Source organism: Haliotis asinina, chromosome 3 (genome assembly GCF_037392515.1).
Source record: "Haliotis asinina isolate JCU_RB_2024 chromosome 3, JCU_Hal_asi_v2, whole genome shotgun sequence".
NCBI classification, from domain to species: Eukaryota; Metazoa; Mollusca; class Gastropoda; order Lepetellida; family Haliotidae; genus Haliotis; species Haliotis asinina.
The window spans coordinates 52,499,517-52,517,768 of record NC_090282.1 but is presented as its reverse complement, the minus strand read 5'-3'; the positions used below and the strand labels follow the sequence as shown (position 1 = coordinate 52,517,768).

At 39.3% G+C, this 18,252-nt stretch overlaps 1 protein-coding gene across 2 annotated transcripts in view; it reads left to right on the top strand.

The window, feature by feature from the left end:
* LOC137278153 (ras-specific guanine nucleotide-releasing factor 2-like) overlaps positions 1–18,252 on the top strand; it is an 802,775-nt gene that overhangs the window by 85,134 nt on the left and 699,389 nt on the right. For both annotated transcript variants that reach the window (XM_067810323.1, XM_067810322.1), the window contains one exon: positions 12,241–12,388. In XM_067810323.1, coding sequence (XP_067666424.1) covers positions 12,241–12,388 — 148 coding nt within the window. The remainder of the gene's footprint in view (positions 1–12,240; positions 12,389–18,252) is intronic.

Here is an 18,252-nt window from a genome sequence, read left to right as displayed (position 1 = left end):
GATACAAAACCTATTCCTATATTGACGATTGCTTTTTCATTCTCGATAGTTTGGATGTCTCTTCTGATGCGAAGAGGTACCCGATATGTAACTTATTTGATTTTCTGCTGCCGAGTCCCTGGTACACGCTGTTGTCACGTTCTCCCTCACTTTTCCATAGGTCTGTGTAACAGTAATACACATCGCTGTCGTCTATGCTAAGCACCTCATTACCGCTAATTTTTATGGTGGTCTTCTTGACTATAGCACGTCCCACATTATTCACGAGCTCACGTTTGTCATTGCCCGAAGTCAGCATGATGTTTAATGCCAGTGATGTCGTACCTGGTACTATGACGTCATTCTCACCCAAGTTTGGGAATCTAACCATCAGTACTAAGCTCTGGTCTATCTTGCTGGGGTTGTGTGTAATAGTAACCGCCTGGCGGACAGCTTTGATGCCAAGTGGTTCTCTTAATCTTCGAAAAGGACTTAGTTTTCTACCATAAGACATTATACATATTAATATTTAGTATAATATAATTTCAAAATATGGATGATTTTGAGATGGATGATTTTGGAGCTACTGAATGACGTTGATGATGTTGACGATACTTCGATCACTAGTACATCAAGGTTCAACGAACTTGTGACAACAGGAGTAGACCATTATTACGGTACATTAAAAAGCGATAAAAACTATGTCGATCCTCTGTACCAAGAATATTCAAAATTTACTTTAGATGATTATGGCACTCTACGGCTCAGAGATTACCCGAAATTTGACATCATTAAAGAAGATAAGAAACCATATGCCTTGTCATCTTTAGCCAAATGCAAAACAATGCCTGATTACAGTGGTGCAAAACCAAAAATTTCCCTTAAGGTCACTCAAGATCTGCAAACCATACGATCCGAACTTCTTGGGGATACCCCCACTGACATTACACAGTGTGCTACAGAAGCATCTGAAGGACTTAAGAAAGTGTTGAGTACTTACCATGACAAACTGTTGCCAGGGCTTACATATACAATGAGGGAACTCTACGCCCTAGACGAAGCCTTGAGACGTGTACGTGGAGAACTCGTGAACAACATGGGAAAACTGAGCAAACTCGACACGCACATAGCTCGTAAAAAAAAAAAAACTCGGGGTAATAGGAGACGAGTATATGAAGCGTCGTATCATGGAACGACTACGCAATTGAGAAGACGGGAAACGCGATTAGAAATAGCATCCTCGAATCGTGAACAGCTGCGATCCCAGATCAATTGCATTTGGGAAACAATCGTTAGAATACTGAATGAGCGTAAAACCTTAGCCGACAGGATTTGAACATTGTTCCAGGAAAAAGGCATCATCATTGCCACTGTTTTGGCAGCATTGAGCTTACTCATATCAACTATTGTATTATCAGTTATTGGATGGGGTTCTCCCAGTGGTGGCACCACACCCCCAAGTGGTGGTGATGTCAGAGATTGGATAAAAAAAACATCTGAAATCGCTGCCTGGGAGCCCTGTCCGGTATTGTAGGAAGTATCGTATCATGGCTGCTCAGTGCGCTGGGTAAAACTGTGACGTGGCTTGGCCATAATCTGTGGGCATCGCCGTGGCTGGGCTGGTGTACGTTGCGGCTAAAAGGGTTTTAACCAAATAAGACACAAGCTGTCCGCGACACCTCCAAACACCAGTGCTGTTTTATGATCGATATGTTGCTGGTTGGCTGCCTGCATGGTAGGGGATACCACCACACCCCCAAATGTTGGTTTAATCTTTGGCTCTGCTGGTGATTGCACTACACCCGGTTCACATTGGCATTAACACCCAACTTTTGGTCTGCCATGGCGATGATTATTTCATTGTTGAAGCCCGTTATTTTATTGATTCTCAGATGCATGTCGCTCGGAGCCATGAACTCGTACAATCCCACACTGAACCAATATATCCAGCATAAAGTTTTTGCAATCATCACCTGGTCCTTGTTTGAACCTCCAAACGCGGTAATCCTTGCTGTCGTCAAAAGCTAAGTAACGGTCATCCCACTCGTTTGTTTTGAAGTAGTGATGCAACTTATATCCCCATTTTTTAACCACATTGTAGCTGGCTTCCGCAAGAGACTGATTGTGAATGATAGCAATTCCTGATCCATGATTCGTCCCCACCAAATGCCAGTCCGTCTTCGCATCAACACCAAATTTGTTACAAACTCGTTCATATGCCCGTCTATCATACAGATTGTTTATTGCTTTCAATTTCTTATCATGAGGTATTGGTGTGCTTATTTCTTTGAGAATACGTCTGATATGGTAGTACATATGAATTGTAAACACAGATTTACCCAGTTCATCACGTCTAGTATTTGTCAATGTCAAGCCACATCCAGTCGTCGCGCACCACACTGTGAAATTGAATTGATTCTGCCAGAACTGCATCGGGTTGTTAAACCATGCGTGTACCATTTTCACATTCGTGACAGAAAAACCCATAATGTTCAAACACATCCATGAATCGGGTATTGAAATATGAACCATCTGCATTACGCTTCCGGATATAATGAATGGTGAGTCCATTCAACTTACACATGCCATTAATAACACGAAATAGCACTATGTGAGCACCTACTACCCATGATGGACAAACATCGATAAAAAGAAATAATCTGTATATATACGTCAGTGTATCACAAAACGCAGTAGAAGATGGTTACTACAGCCTATATTCTCTCAATGATGAAATTTTCAAACCCTTAGGAGCTGAGCTTAAAATAAATGACTCAAACGGAACAGTGGTGTAAGACAACAAGGGAATAAACAAACTGATAATCAGTCAACCGTTGGTGGATATGCTAGGGCTGTCATCAATTTCAATATCTGCTGGTCAGAGCATCAGTGGTTCGAAATTACCAGATCTAATTCCTTACCACAAGCAAGGCATTCATCTCAATCAGCTTAACACAACAGATAATATACAAAATGAACATCCTTCCACGTTGTTGAGGGCTGTCCCAGTTAAAACAGAAAAATACAATGAGGGTTGCACAGAGTCATTTTCATCGTGTCAGTATAACAAATTGACAAATGGTAATATTTCTGAGGTAAAGATATCAATTTTAGATACAAAAAACAATACTGTAAATATAGGGCACCTAAGCATAACACTGCATATACAAAATGGCCAGTAATCAAGGACCAGGAACGCGAATAGAAAGATGCATTAATACAAGTTTATCAGACCTAGGTGATACCAGAGGGTTTGATGATGCAAGAATAGATGGCAAAATATACGCTTTTAAGCTTATGAAAACATTTACAAACGAGTTGAAATTCCCGCTGTCGTTGATGGATCTGGTAGTAACTTTAACATAGATACATTAGGATCTGCCAGCAACACACGATTTGATATAGTTCACAACGATGCAGATGAATGGAGAATAATACACCCATCGTTCAGTGGTAAATTGTTTGATTTAGAAGACTTTGATAGGTCTACAGATATTTATCAAAACTTACCATTCCTTCTAATACACATTAGCAGCAACAAGTGGACGATGTTACCAGCTCATATCAACTCAACATATTCTCAACATAACACTTATCTCCCCATACGTTTTCATGGAGATCACTACCTAAACAAAGTCGTAAACAATGGAACCCTGCTCGTGGCTTATGTCCCATCACAGAGACGTAGTGTAATCATCACACCAGCCTCGAGAAGAGCAGTCCACATGCTGTCATGTAAACCGGACTCCGCGGTATTGCAGTTGGTTACTGAATTTGATGGTGTAACCACCCTCCTAGAAAGCCTCTTGGATAATACCATGCAAGTTTTCCTAGGTGAACCACCACAGAGTGATATTGAGATTGTGAAAGGAATCAAACTCTGGTGGGTTTTATACATCAGGGTCGCAATTTACATACGGGGGTGGGGGTGGGTGGGTGATTCACACACCAGTTTGCGAGATGTCACAGTTATAGTGGAAGACACTGTAACTCTAACCAAGATTTTTCTAACCAAGGACATCAGGTAATTAGTTTAAAGTTCATACATGAGGCATTACCAGAAAAACAATTTGAAACTATTTTCTATAAGTATTATATAAATAATGGTATCCAGTGTAACACTCGGTGATCTAGGAGACACACAGAATTTCAGTTTACCAGGTGAGGAAGACACCCCGTACATCTTATACTTTAAAGATAGCGTATACAAACAAATGCCACTAGAAGATTTTACAGAACTTGAATGAATTAAAATAGCACTAACAAACTCCTTATCATTTTTAATGATTTTAATCACATTTCCAAAATTACTAACAGTGGCATCCTTCTCACGTACTTTAATCCCTCAGAAGACCTCTTAGAATATAATCCTATACAATTGTTACGAATATCAGATAACATTGGCGGTAACATGTTTGCCCCAGTCAACTCGGATGCTAATTTATTCATTAGCTATTTATACTATTACAAACTTGATTTATATTTTTCAGCTTGGGAGTTGTGTTACGGTTAAGAATTTACTGTCACAAGCACTGTAAGAAATCCCCTGTGAACCTGCAAAACAGAACAAAGACTAGTCTGAAACATTCAAATTTTGTATTATTATGCAAAGAGAGCAAGGTATACAAAGTCAGAAGTCAATTTCACAATACAGATTTCAAATACAATACCAGTGAGGCAAAATCTAAGGCAATGGGTCACAAAACATATAGTCTAGCAAACTCACCAAAGTCTTAGTGAGAAATTCTTCAAAGGCATTTTAGAAGTTGGTGAGGTAATACAATTGTCTTAGTGAGAGAGAAACATTCGACTGAGTCATGCAGAATGTAATACTGCGATCGGTCTGCCAGCAGTAGATCAGACGGTGACGGATTTGTTGGCAATGTAAACTCCAGTGAATAAATGTGAATGTATCCCTCACAACTCGACAACTAGCCTTTATATACATTTTCAGTCGTTTCCCGAAAGTACGAGCACTTCCTGCCATCGCCAACACTGTAGAATGCCTTCGAAACAGTCTCCCGTAAGTAAACAAACAAAGTCAAGGACAAGCCTGCTGCCAAAAATTCTAAAAAAGCAGATCATCTATTATACGAAATGTGACAAACCGTATTTATTATTCAAAACACTAAACATTGTGACACAATAATAATTATTACTGAATTAATAACAAAATATACATAAAATACAAACTCATAACAGTTGGGCCCATTTTGTATGAAACCACACAGAACACTAATTATAGATATATATCTTGTGGAGAGTCACAACCGTCCCGTACAACTTTTAGATGGCCTTAAAATAATTTGGTGAGAGAATATACATTGTCAAATCATAATTAGACAAGGCTATCCACCATCAACAAGCCTCGACAGTGTTCGTGCTTTTGATAACGGAGATAATTGTATCTCACCCATTTACCTATAGGATAATTTAAACCTAATAGGCTTAAAATATTTCTTTCAAGCTGACAGATAATTAAAAATAATTTATAAACTATATTATAGACCAATAGAATGGGGCTGTATGCAGCCGTGGATGAAGAAGGAAATATAAAGGGGAGTGTAGACAGAAACAGATATGTGAAAAAAAACGTCGGTTAGAACAAGAGCGTGATACCCGGGCATCACTACAGAAAAAATTCAACAGAGCTTTAAACTACATAGATGGTGCTGATAACACCCTAATGGCAACTAGCATGGCGTTAGGATAAGTAGGAGTTGAGCTGTTGACAACAGTCGTAGCCGCATCGGTGGTGATAGGACTTGAATTAGCAGCTGTAGTGACAGGAACAGTTGGGTTGGTGTTTGAACTTGTATCCCACAAATTGAACCGTAAAGCAAAGAAACATGATGAAATTAGAATACTTGCTAGCGCAAAGTTAAACACGATAGAAGGTCGTGTTTCAACTTCACTCAATGACAGTAAAATCTCAGAAGAGGAGTTTCGTTTGATCCTAGGTGAACTAGAAAAATACAACAAAATGAAAGAAGAGATTCCATTGAAGGTTCATAAAACATCTTATGTAAGTGAGGATGAGACAAAAAGCTATATAAAAGAAGGGATACAACAAGCCCAACAGGCATTTATTATGAAAATCAATGGCATAATAGAAGATACACGTTAAACTCCTCAGAAATCACCCTATTAGAGATTTATTCACACCTATGTTAATAATGGATTTGTGGCAGGCTGAAAATATATCTTTGACTGATGCCGAGCATCTGATTGTTAACAAACTCAAAGAATTAGAGCACGGCATCTATCAGTTGACTATTGTTATTAATGAAGATGTCTTCAAAGAGTATTTTCTGACTGAATTCATTGCTGATAGTTTACATATGTATATATCTGGCTACCTAAACGACATGATAAGACAAGAATACAACACTGAGCCCATAATTGATATAGTTACCCTGAATATAGCACATGATTACTGATAAGGTTGTAACCAACTTCCAGCTGGCGCACACTGTGTGACCCAGCATTTTATCAATTGTGCTATGCATTGCGTCTCGTTGCCATAGAGCTATCACATGATCACAGTGTTGATAACACAGGATAGGCCCATTAAACCGAGCTCTCGGTCCTGAGTAGCTCAATCGGTTGAGGTGCAGGCTTATTGTGTACAGTTGCACAGCTCTGAAGTGTGAGTTCGTATCCCACCGTTGCCTCAGTTTGACTTCCTTGTACCGTTTTGTGAAACAAGGGACAAGGGGTCCTTGCGAATTTCGTGAGCAAGGGATCACGATCATATCAGTTGGGTCTCTGAAAAGGGCCTAGCTGAGCAGGGCACTGTCATAGTGAGAGAAGGCACCAACACAGTCCGCTTTTGGAGAACGCACAACATCCATCTTTCTTAAATTCTCCCTTGGGGGACTGTGACTACAAACGGACCCTTTTACTCTCTTTTTATTCTTTCTAATCTTTCTAGTTCCCCCACACCCACTTTATGTGAATCATTTCTATAACTGCTTGTCACTGTGTAACCATCTCTCAGCCGACGTGCTCTGTGTGTCCGTGCTCTGTGAGTCCCAGCTCTCAGCCGATCGATTGGCATCTAAACATTTGAGTAGTAACGAAATAGGCCAGCCCACACAGTGGGTTTGTGTGAATGCAGATGGGTTGTGTCTGTTTTTTCAGAGTTTGTGAATAAGGGGGTCTAGATCATGTTATTGATGTTATATAGCTTATATATTGGGCGTGGTCTTGTCCAACCATTACTTATACTACTGGCTGTCACTTTGTTTCATGTTTATTGTCAAACAAGACAGATTTTGGAGAAAAGAAGTGCACCTCTTCCACAAGATACAACATGGACTTTGATCAATAACCCGTATGATCGGCGTGCGTATGAATGAATTTGCAGGGAATTCAAGATTCCCACCAATAAAGACTTTATGAAGACATGTAGGCGATCCTAAGCGTGCAAGCGCAGACTCCTTCTGGTATTATTGGTTAAGGGACAGCTTACGATGCGCAGAAACAGTTTGTTGCAAATGCTGAGGATGCCATTTTATCTACCAAGTGCTATCAAGTGATACGAGGACATGATGGAATACACCCAATCGAAAGTTGACTTTGACTATGTGTTTGGTGTTGGGTTGTATGTGGCTCCAGGCGACATATGACTGAGAATCAATAAAGTGACAACAACAAAATCATCATCGTGACCGCCGACCAAAATTTGGGTGTTAACCTAGATATCGATGTGAGTCACATCCCATACCAGTGAAACTGGTATAGTGATACAACCTCTGAAGCCTGAAGTGACAGAACACCAACATTATCAACCTAATCCTCCTCATGTGCAAGCAGTCATTTGGTTGAAAGTTCTTTAGCAGCTACGTACACCAGTGACACCAACAATAACAGCCCACAGGTTTTGACAGAACCACAAGACTGTTTTGAACAGCATACTCAGCAACCAGGAGACAATGCTGCCCAGGGTTCCAGGAAGCACTTTGGCTGCTTTGTCAGTAAGACTGGCTAGGACTATGCCGAGCGATTTCAAATGTTTTTCTATCCAGTCTCTGACTCGCCACCTGATGGGGTTAGGGGTATTGGTGCTGGCCGGCCACTGCCCACATGTCAGCTCCGGGACCAGGTTTGAAATGATAAATCCCAATGCCATAAGAATGCTAGTGATGGTAATGCTTTGTTCCTGGAAGAGAGTTTAAATCCTGTTGGTTACCTTGGTGTCTTCATCAATGGTTTCACGCATATGACTGATCTGGGACTGAAGATTTACTCGGAAGGAGGTAGCCACTTCCAACCGGGTCCGTTTCTTGTCTTCGAAAGTACTTAATCTTTGCTCGATGTGGTGTCTATCACGGTTGTTTTCCTGTTATTCGTGTTTTGTTTTCTTGAGAGCAGTGTGCTTGTCGATCATATCTAGTTTGGCTGTGTTGTCCATGAGCGATCCACTTCCCAAAAGGTAAACTGTAACCCAGAGAAGGGTTTGTCATGGTACATGTTCAACAGTTGTCGATGTCGTTCAAGACTTTCAGATTGTCTCAATCAAACATGCTCGCTGTGGCTCTGGCTTGGTCCCTGATGTTTTGCTGATCCTGAACGACCTTCAGTTGAAGTTCTTTAGGACATGCGTAGCCATAATCTGGCATGTTTAAGTCATCATGAAGGGATTGAGTCCCACCTAGATGACTGGCGAGTGTCGACAAGGCAAGCGGTTCTCTCATGTATTTTTTCATGAGATTGACCTTTGGATGAACTTTCAGTCACTGCATGCACCCCCTGTGGATGAAGTATTCTCAAACCAGAGGCTTGATGTAATTTTTATTACCGATTGTTCAGCGTGGGCATGAGGACACACAAGCATTGGGATAAAATGAAAAAAAAACTGCAAAATGAAGAACTGCATCTATATATTCCATGAAGATCACCTAGTATGCACTGTGGTTGGACAATTGATGCCTGGACGATGACAAATTGCACGGCAGCTGACGCTGCATTGACAATGGCGCCGGCGAGGGGACACCCAACCAAATCACTTCGAAGGCCCAAAAAGAAGGCAAAAGAAAATTATACTTGTATGTGATTTTGGACGCGCAACTTAAGACAGATGACGGAAGATTTGTGCAAGGCATTTACTATTCTTGCCTTGCAATCATCATTGCACTATTGTGTGTGGTCAGATGGTGTGTTGGAAGACTGTTTTGTATTGGACATGCTGGAATGATACCACTGGGGTGTGTTCAGTACCACCTTTATTATCTGCTCTACCCTGCATATCAACCATACATACATGGAAAGGTCCTGGGTGGTAACGGACCCAGATGTGCACAAGGTCAACCTGGGAACATGCGTGCAGGATTAGTTGAAAGCTTATAACCAAAAATTCAAAAGGGAGCCGGTGCTGTTTATCATGGACGACTGCAGCGCTTATAAAGAGATAACAAAAAAGAGAGATATGCGCTGGTATGTAGCATTTTCTGGTCGGCATGCAAACCACAGCCTTTAGGTGTTAACACAGAAATTCAACACTGTGTGGAAAGACCTCAGGGAACAGACGCGATGGGTAACCTTATTTTACTGCAAGGACAGGGATTCATTCAAGGAATGCTTGAGAGAAAACAATGTGATCTCATCCAAACTAACGGGAATGAGTGAAAAAGGAGCTCACTGAAACTAAACACGCCAAACTCCTACTAAACACACATCAACCCATGGCTTAGCAAATCTGAGCAAATACTTAGCAAATGCTTAATTTTTTGTGGTAACATGGTGTCGTTTAGTGTGATCAATAATTCCTTATTGACATAACCTCTCAGCGGCCATTCTTTCAAATAGTACAAGCTCATAGAGGTATATTTGTTTCTCTGTTCGTTTATGCAACGACGCAACTGAATCAGCATTAGCTGATTTTAATTTAATAGCATCCACTGTTTTTTTACCGAGACAAGTGATTTCATGATTGATAGCCGATACCACCTGATTCAGCTGCACGATCCATTTGGTGTTGGGGACACTTATTTCCTGCGTGTAGTGATGCCAGAATAAGCGCTCAGCCGACCCCGTATTGAGTCTTATGACGATGGCTCCGACTGTGATTATCACCACACCTGACTTGAAAACCATACTGGTTAGCAGTTGTGACACAGCACCCATGCACCCATTTATTCTTTTAGTTCAACTTTTCTGTGTCTGTATGCCTATGTGTTGATTCCTTCGATGGAGATCCAACGTTTACATTGGCGACAGGATTTGTTTATCGTCAGTCTGTATATCCTGTGCCTGTCACTTCCCAGCATAATCATACGATGTTTGATGTTTGGAAGTGCAAGTCTTGAACAGGGCTTTCTTGAATCTGGCATGCCGAATTTGACATTTCTCCACATATTTTCATGGCTTTTGCTTTTCTGATTTCACCATCAGCTGCTTTCAGGATAGAATATATTTTGGGCCTCAAGCCAATGTATTCCACAATCAGTGGCACATTCGTCCTCCATTTTACGAGGTATAATCTACAACAGGGATAGGTCACTCCCTTGCTTTCTTTATCATTTGTACTAATTAACATGTTGCCTTGCCGTGCTCCAACACACACAGTGACTTGGCTCGTTTCCATTGCAACTTCATCTGTGTTTAACAGAACTTCAGCCAGTTTATTGTATAAGTAGGAATTTTACGGTGGATGAATGAATGAATTATTGTAAGAATTGAGAGCAAGAATTATAAGTTATTTGAATGACAGAATAAATGATACACCACGACCATCCCTCCCAAAACATGTTTGAGAATGCAAAAGTATCGCTAGAACTCATTTAACATGAGGTGTCCTTTTAAAAAATTCTACTTTTAGACATTTTTGTTTACATTCATAATTAATTCAGATATCTTATTGCATGTTGGGAATGGCATGGACATTAACAAAATGTTAACTGACACTGTCACACACCACTCAAAACAGAAAGTTTAAATTATCACAAAGCATTATAAACACCTTTCCAGTTTTGTCAAATGATAAGATCAACAAGAAAGAAGTAACAGAACTATAACCCTCAAGCATCACCAGCATCAATGGCGGATCAGATCAGATCGTCATATTTTTCACACACATCACATACGCACTAACAATTTTTCTAAAATCATAACACTGTCACTATTACATGCAAACACATTTCACCTGATAATATATTGCTTTCATAAGAATGTGAAGGATGTTTTTGAAGCAATAACAAGGAACACTCGAACAACACAGTGTAGGTATTCAATGGCTGATCAGATCAAATCTGCGATATGTCACTAACACTATTACTTGCAAATACCTTTCAACTAAAAGTATGTTTCCCTTCTAAAAATTAAACAAATATGTGAAAGAAGTTTTAATCGACTTTGTTTAGTCTATCTTCGCAGTAAATTGAGAGTGGAAGCCAGTGAGCTATAACATGTGAACTTGAAACTTAACTACAAATCTACTGTCCCAGTACTGACAATTATTTAACTTAAACTTAATACAATTATTTGACTTAAACAGAAGTGACAAAATAAACTCAGCAAAAATAAAAACTTGACACTCATTATTTTTCAAATGGTGTTTTGAAACTTTTCTGGAAAGAGTTCTTGTTGTGATTATGGTTAAATGCATTGTCAAGGGCATTACGTAGCAGATTCATTCTACTGGTCGGGCCGCATCAGTGCCCCTTTAACTACTGGCTTCTTTTGTCATACTGTTGTTGTTCCTACATGTACATAAGTAGCTCGTTGTACTCCATTGTTTCATTCATTTTTGTGCTCTCTGTTAGACAACAGCACAGAGAAATCATTTTGCTTGAGGACAATGTAAGAGCACCTGCACAACGTAAATGTGAACATATTGTTTGGCCAGCTGGTTCTCCATGGAACATCACTGTGGTCATCTTGATCGTTAGCTGAGACAGTGTGTTTTGCCTCCTCCAAACAGACAGGAATTGAAACATACTTTCTTGGACATGCGGAACAGGAGTCCTGATGACATCATCTGCTGACTGACAATGTCAATGGGGAGATGTGTGTTGGCATGTCTGAATGCCCAGATTGGTCACACTTGAGTCCCCGACTTTACTCTTTCTTAATAAATTGCAATTAATTTTCAGGGAAAATTGTTGGAAAATTATTTTTGTTTGTACAATAATTATCATTAATCTATATTCACCTTTGTTTCTATATTTTGGTGAAAAAGTCAGTGATAACTTTCTGTTGACTGGTAGTTTATGTTCAAAAACAAGACATTGAATAGAGATTTAATTCATGATAATTCAGCTATGGCAAGGTGTTGGAGCAGAAAGAAGAACTGGAGCAGAAACACTTGCACCTTCTACAGATTCTTGACAGTGAAAGGCAGGCCAAGTGGCACTATGTTCAGCAGACAGAGGAACTGGCAGCAGAGGTGAAGAAACTCAAAGCTGAGGTTAGCATACACTGGTTTATATTTTACATATCTCAGTAATAACATGAAATTTTGACATTGCTATTCAATTCTGTCAAATGTATTTCCTTGCACTTTATAGTATTTCAAGAAATTATTGAGAATTATTGTTTTGGCAAATATCTAAACATGTATATAAAGAATAGTAATTGTACTTATATGAATATGTTGACATATGATTCCCTTACAGTCTAAGTATCTTTTCTGTACTTTGTGATCCCTCCATTCCCTGCAGTACATGACTGAATGTGACTAGGTACTGATCAAAGTTTACAGGAAATTGTGTTTCAGAGTATCCCCAATATTCAACCACTTCTTTCTTTATCCTCAACACTATTGGTTTATAACATTAAGCCCTTGTTGGTTCATTATGTCCTTCATTTGTCTGCACACATTTTCGGTAGGGTTCAGATCTGGGCTGTAGCTGGGCCAGTCTAAACTTGTTTCATCTAGCCTGCATACAGTATTCTGGCTGTTGGAAGGAAATGATCATTTAAGATGTCAATATATTGTTCTTTCATCAAATTTCCATTGAAAGTACTCATTGGTGTCACTACACATGATAATATCCCACCCCACATGAGAATTTAGTGCTACATTTTGGGTACTGGTGTCTGTTGTCCCTATTTTCATACAGTTTGGAAAAAGCCAGAAAGAACTGTCATTAGAAAAGAAACCATTATCCCATTCTTGATTCTTGTGAGCGCTATACCACTTTTAACATCTTTCTTTTGTCATCAGTGGTGAGGAAATTCTGCACTTTTTCACCAAGTTAAGTCTTTACAATTCTTGTCAAAGGGTTTCATTACATACCTGAGGATTTCCTCCGTTAGTCATATCAGTAGATTCTTGTCATCTCATTTCTGCTATTGTCAGGTTTTTCAGTGTACTCACAATCTACTCACAATCAGACTAAATCACAGATTTTCCATAGCACTGAACTTCATTGGCCTCCCTGCCCCTGACTTGTGCTCAGTTCTAGCTCCTGCCGGAATGTTCTTCAAAGTTCTGTATACTATATAGACAGAGGAATGTCATGTCGACCAGCTAACTGTTTTGCATTAATCAGACCCCTTTCAAAATAATCTAGAACCAGCTTGCTTTTCCCTTCTGCGGTCAAATCTGCCATATCAACAAAGGGAGTCGTCAGTTTCACAAGGGCAGATAACTCTATGGTAAGGTTCCTTCTTAAGCTTACAAGAATTGTTTCCCATATTGAGTACCTTACTATGTAATGCAACAGCTACTTTAAAATTCTGTTTTGGGCATTAGGAAAACAAGATTTTCTCAATAATTTCTGGGAAAACTCTAATCAATATTCCCTCAGAAAACACAGCATCAATGAAGTTTGAACATCTAATGCTTGTTCCCATAAAAAATGTGACCCAATTTGTTTCAGTCCGAATTTTCATATGAAATACCAGTTACGACCAGTCCAGGAGGAGACTCTTAAAAGGGGCCTACAGTCAGAAATGCTTTTTGACTTTTGTTTAAAATTCAGAGATATTATGGTATATATTGCCTCTATTTTGTCATCAACTTGCACGCCCTGTTGACAGGTGAAAGTGACACTCGGGCACACACTCGGGTGAGGGATCATCTCAATAGATTCTTGTCTTCATAATGTTGAAAATGTGTGTGTGTAGTATACGTATTGGTTATATAAGGGATCATGTCATATTCACAATATTGTTGCGCACCAACAACAATATATATTTATGTAAATGTGTCTGTGTGTTTGTTTTGAGGAAAACATTGAATCATTGTGCATTAGAAAGAATCCCACCACTTGTTTTTTTTTTCATTGCTTGTAGAAATGTGCAACATTCAAATACATAATTTGCATGTCATATTTCATTAAAAATATGGATATTATTTGATCAAGTCAATCTAGTAGTGAACACTGGCCAACAGACATGTTGTTAGTGATGAGATCTGGCTTTGTCGACAAAGAATTGGACAAGCACTGATAACTCTTTATGTTATTTGTTTGCTGAAGAGTCACTGTATGAAACTAATCAATTAATCAAAGTAAATTAATGATGGCGCAATATGTATGAAGCCAATTGTGTGAAAGACACATAAACCTTTTGCAAGTATTCAACTGTAACAGACACTGGAATGAAGACAAGTAGGAAGAGTCTGAATCCTTGTCCTCATGCATTGGGATTACAACAGGTGTCAAACACTGATGTCAGCTCCATCATGTCTTCTCCCCTGAGGACAGCTCTGTCATCACCACGGGCTGTGTACTTAAACCCCATCTAATGGAGGGCAATGATGAGGGTGGTTTTGGAAATGTTGATGCTGTCCTTAATTTCCTCTCTGATAATCATGCATGTACATGGAATATTTTTCTCATAAATTTGTAAACCACCCTTTTAGTCTCTCCCTTGTCGAAGTTGTCAAGGATCTCAACATTTATTTGTTCATGAAAAACTTAAGTTCATATTTTTACATCAAATGTATAATTAGCATAAATGCAAAGACTATTTCAGATTTCTCTTGTTACACTCAGAAAAACATCCGGAGTTGTTAGTTTTGGTACCAAATCCTCTCCTGGAATCTGCCCTTTAAATGCATGGGAATGTTAAATCAGTTGAAGTAAAAATTATGTACACTATAGTCAAGTTGATACATTGACAACATAGAACATTTATCACCTTTATAAAAATGTTAAGCCTAAAAAGCATTTTTCTAGCATTTCCACCAGTATTTTAGAAGTAGGGTTTTGTTTGCCTCCCCAGTAATGATTTTGTTTGACAGTGCTTTCAGTTAGTATGATGTCCCAATGCTCATGAAAAGGTTGGTAATACTCTCAAATTGTGGTATCTTTTTTTCACAGGCCATTTTATGTGATGGGGTCAGCAAGCATTTTTGTCACATTTGGTTTGCTGCCCCAAAACAGCTCAAAGTTAATCATGGATAGTTTTACTACTATCAATTGGATCACTTCCATTCTGACTTCAATGTTTCGTCTTTACTTCTAAAATGATGGCATGTCATTAGGAATTTAAACATATTACCCAGAATTTAAAATGGCTGCCATAATGGGGGCCACTGTAGTTTTACTACTTATACATAGCAGAGGACTGAATTTGTAATGATATAAAAACCAAACAATGCATTTGGTATCAAATGTTAAATACTGTATAAGAATAGAACTAAATTTCAGTGATAAGGTCAATAAAAGCTTCTCATTACTAACATATCTGATGAAATAACATTATCCAAAAGTGTTAGCAAACTATGCCTCATGGCTGATAACTGTGTCAAAGCTGTAGTTGCAGCTATTCAAAGTGATCGATCAGATAACTCTTAATTATTGTTTGGTATTGCAGTAAAAAAAACACCTTCCTGAGGAGAGGACTATGTTGAAGGAAAAACAGACACGCAACTAGCTAAGCGTGTGGAAGTTCTTGTGAGCTACCCCAATTTCGAAATGGAATGCTTATAATATAACCTGAAACATTTTGGCTGTGTGGAAACTCGCGTTGCCAACATAATTGTTACTAGCCAAAGAATGCCAAGACCCAAGTGACGGAAACAGTGCAACCTGACCAATGCTGCTGGTAAAAACTGGGAGCAAACACCACCAGGCCCAGCTTTGTAATTGCTAAATCTCTTATCAATACTCAGGCCCAAATGATGGAAACGTTGCAGGTGTAACTATTGTAAATGGGAGCAAATGCCGTCAGGCCCCAATACATAACTTATAGCTGTTACTACACTCCCCAAATCCAGCAAAGCTTCCCACAAGAAAGCAGGTAACTGGAAAGCCTGCTTAACATATACATATTCTTATGAGTTTTGTTGTTATGTGAGAAGAAGTAGCCCACAAGAACCATGCCACCTAGCACAACAGTGTGGGGTACACCATATGGCTAACGCTGAAGATAAGTGTACCCGCTATGATTGATTCATATTACAATCGACTTACCTCTTACACTTGCTTGAAAATATGTACCAAGGCATTGTTTATGTCCCTGATGAACTGCCAAAACCCTTTACTGCTAAAGTGAGTTCCATCACACTGTAACCAGGATGGGTCCATGGCCACCATCTGTGGGTGGGGATCACTTCAAAGTTTGGGATTTGGCTAAAATGGTTGGCTAGACACTTTACATGGGTCCTGTGTGTTAAGACAAGGCAAGATGTTGGAGTATAAGACCTTTGAGTTAGGCAGGTGAACATGTAGCTGCTTAACTGAAGCCTCCATATTGCTTAGCTGCTAGCTGAACTTTGTGGAGCAAAGGTCGTTCGATTCCAGGTGGATTACCACGGCACTGGAAGGTCACTGCATTGCCTTGACTTGTACACCAATCACCTTGTCAAGTTCCATCCAACGCACCCCCTCTTTGCTAGCCAAAGAATTGTTCTGTGGCAAGCCAACTCATCTGGTGTAGTGGGAGCTCTCGTGCTAAATTTAGCGGAGAATAATCGAAATGGATGAACAACAGGAAAAGGCCTAGTGAGTGGACCTGTAAAAAGCAGATAAAAGAAAATTAAAATATACAAAAGCTGGTATGGTGTTGTTTCAGTGGATTAAGCAACAGAAGCTAATGTGTCTGATGTGTACAAATAGTCTAACGATATACAAGAGGTAGAATAAAATATTAAGGGTTGGGATGAAGCTGTAACAGTGGATTAACGGATGACTGCATCTAATTAATTTCCCAGGCATTGGGTAGGTAAACCCCTTGGTCTCTGTTCATCTGTGGGGCTAATCTCTTAATGTTGATAGCTTCTGAAATTTTGCATCGTTGCCAATCATGGATGTTCAATGCTATTATGGTTGTTGCTTGCGAACCAATGGAGTGTGATGGATTGTTCACAATGTGTTCAAAAAGGGCTGACTTTGGATCGGATTTCTCTTCTTAAGTTTTGTGCTCTAGCAGCCTAATGTCAATTGGGCGAGAGGTCTCTCGTATGCAGATGCTGCCACAGTCACACATAAGCTTGTAGATGCAGACCCTGGGCTCGTGAGTGGTCGTGGTTGATGTACATCTGCTAATGGCCTTCAGAATGGTCTGTAGTGTTTTTTCAGAACTGAAGGTCTCATATATACCAGCAGTTTTCTTGAGCAGTCTACTGATGTTGTGGGTTATCTGACCTTGGTAGGAAATGTTGATTCTAACTGGGGATGCTGTTTCACACTTCTTCCAACACTAAATTGAGTGAGGATAGTACATTATGATATTGACTAGGTAGTTGTTTAGTTCACTACTGCAAATAACGATGTTTCTGACGTTAAATCAGTGGTGTATTCTCAGTGTTGTTAAGTGCTGAGGTGACTCATACAATATAAAACCAAAGGTAAATCTGATTATTTGCATGAAACAGACACTAACTTGAATGCCATTTTGTCACAGACTACAATGATTTTAGCTCCATACATTTGGTCCGGAAATAAGTTTTGATTGTATGTTACAATGATCTTAGCCTACAATCACTTTGTGCAAGTGTGTGTTAATTGAAGTCGAAACATAAGATCACAATCTTACAGATTTACATTAATTGTAGCGCTTTTGTGGAAGTGGGCCCTGGTCACTAATTCAAACTAGTCATCAGATGTAGGACTTATAGCTGAAATGAAACTTAATAGCAAAACGTGAGATGGGTAACACAGCCTAACAGAGAAGATAATACACATAAGTGTGTAAGTAAACTGTTCATAGTCATCTTTTAAGTTTCTGTTGGATGTTGCTTGGTTGAAACTTGTGTCAGGTCAATACAGAAGACACGTGTGAAAACTATGGTTTTTTGCCTTTAAACATAACACTATGATAGACACTTTGAAAACTTTATTGTTTATGAAACACATTTCTGCTTGTGTTTTGATGAGG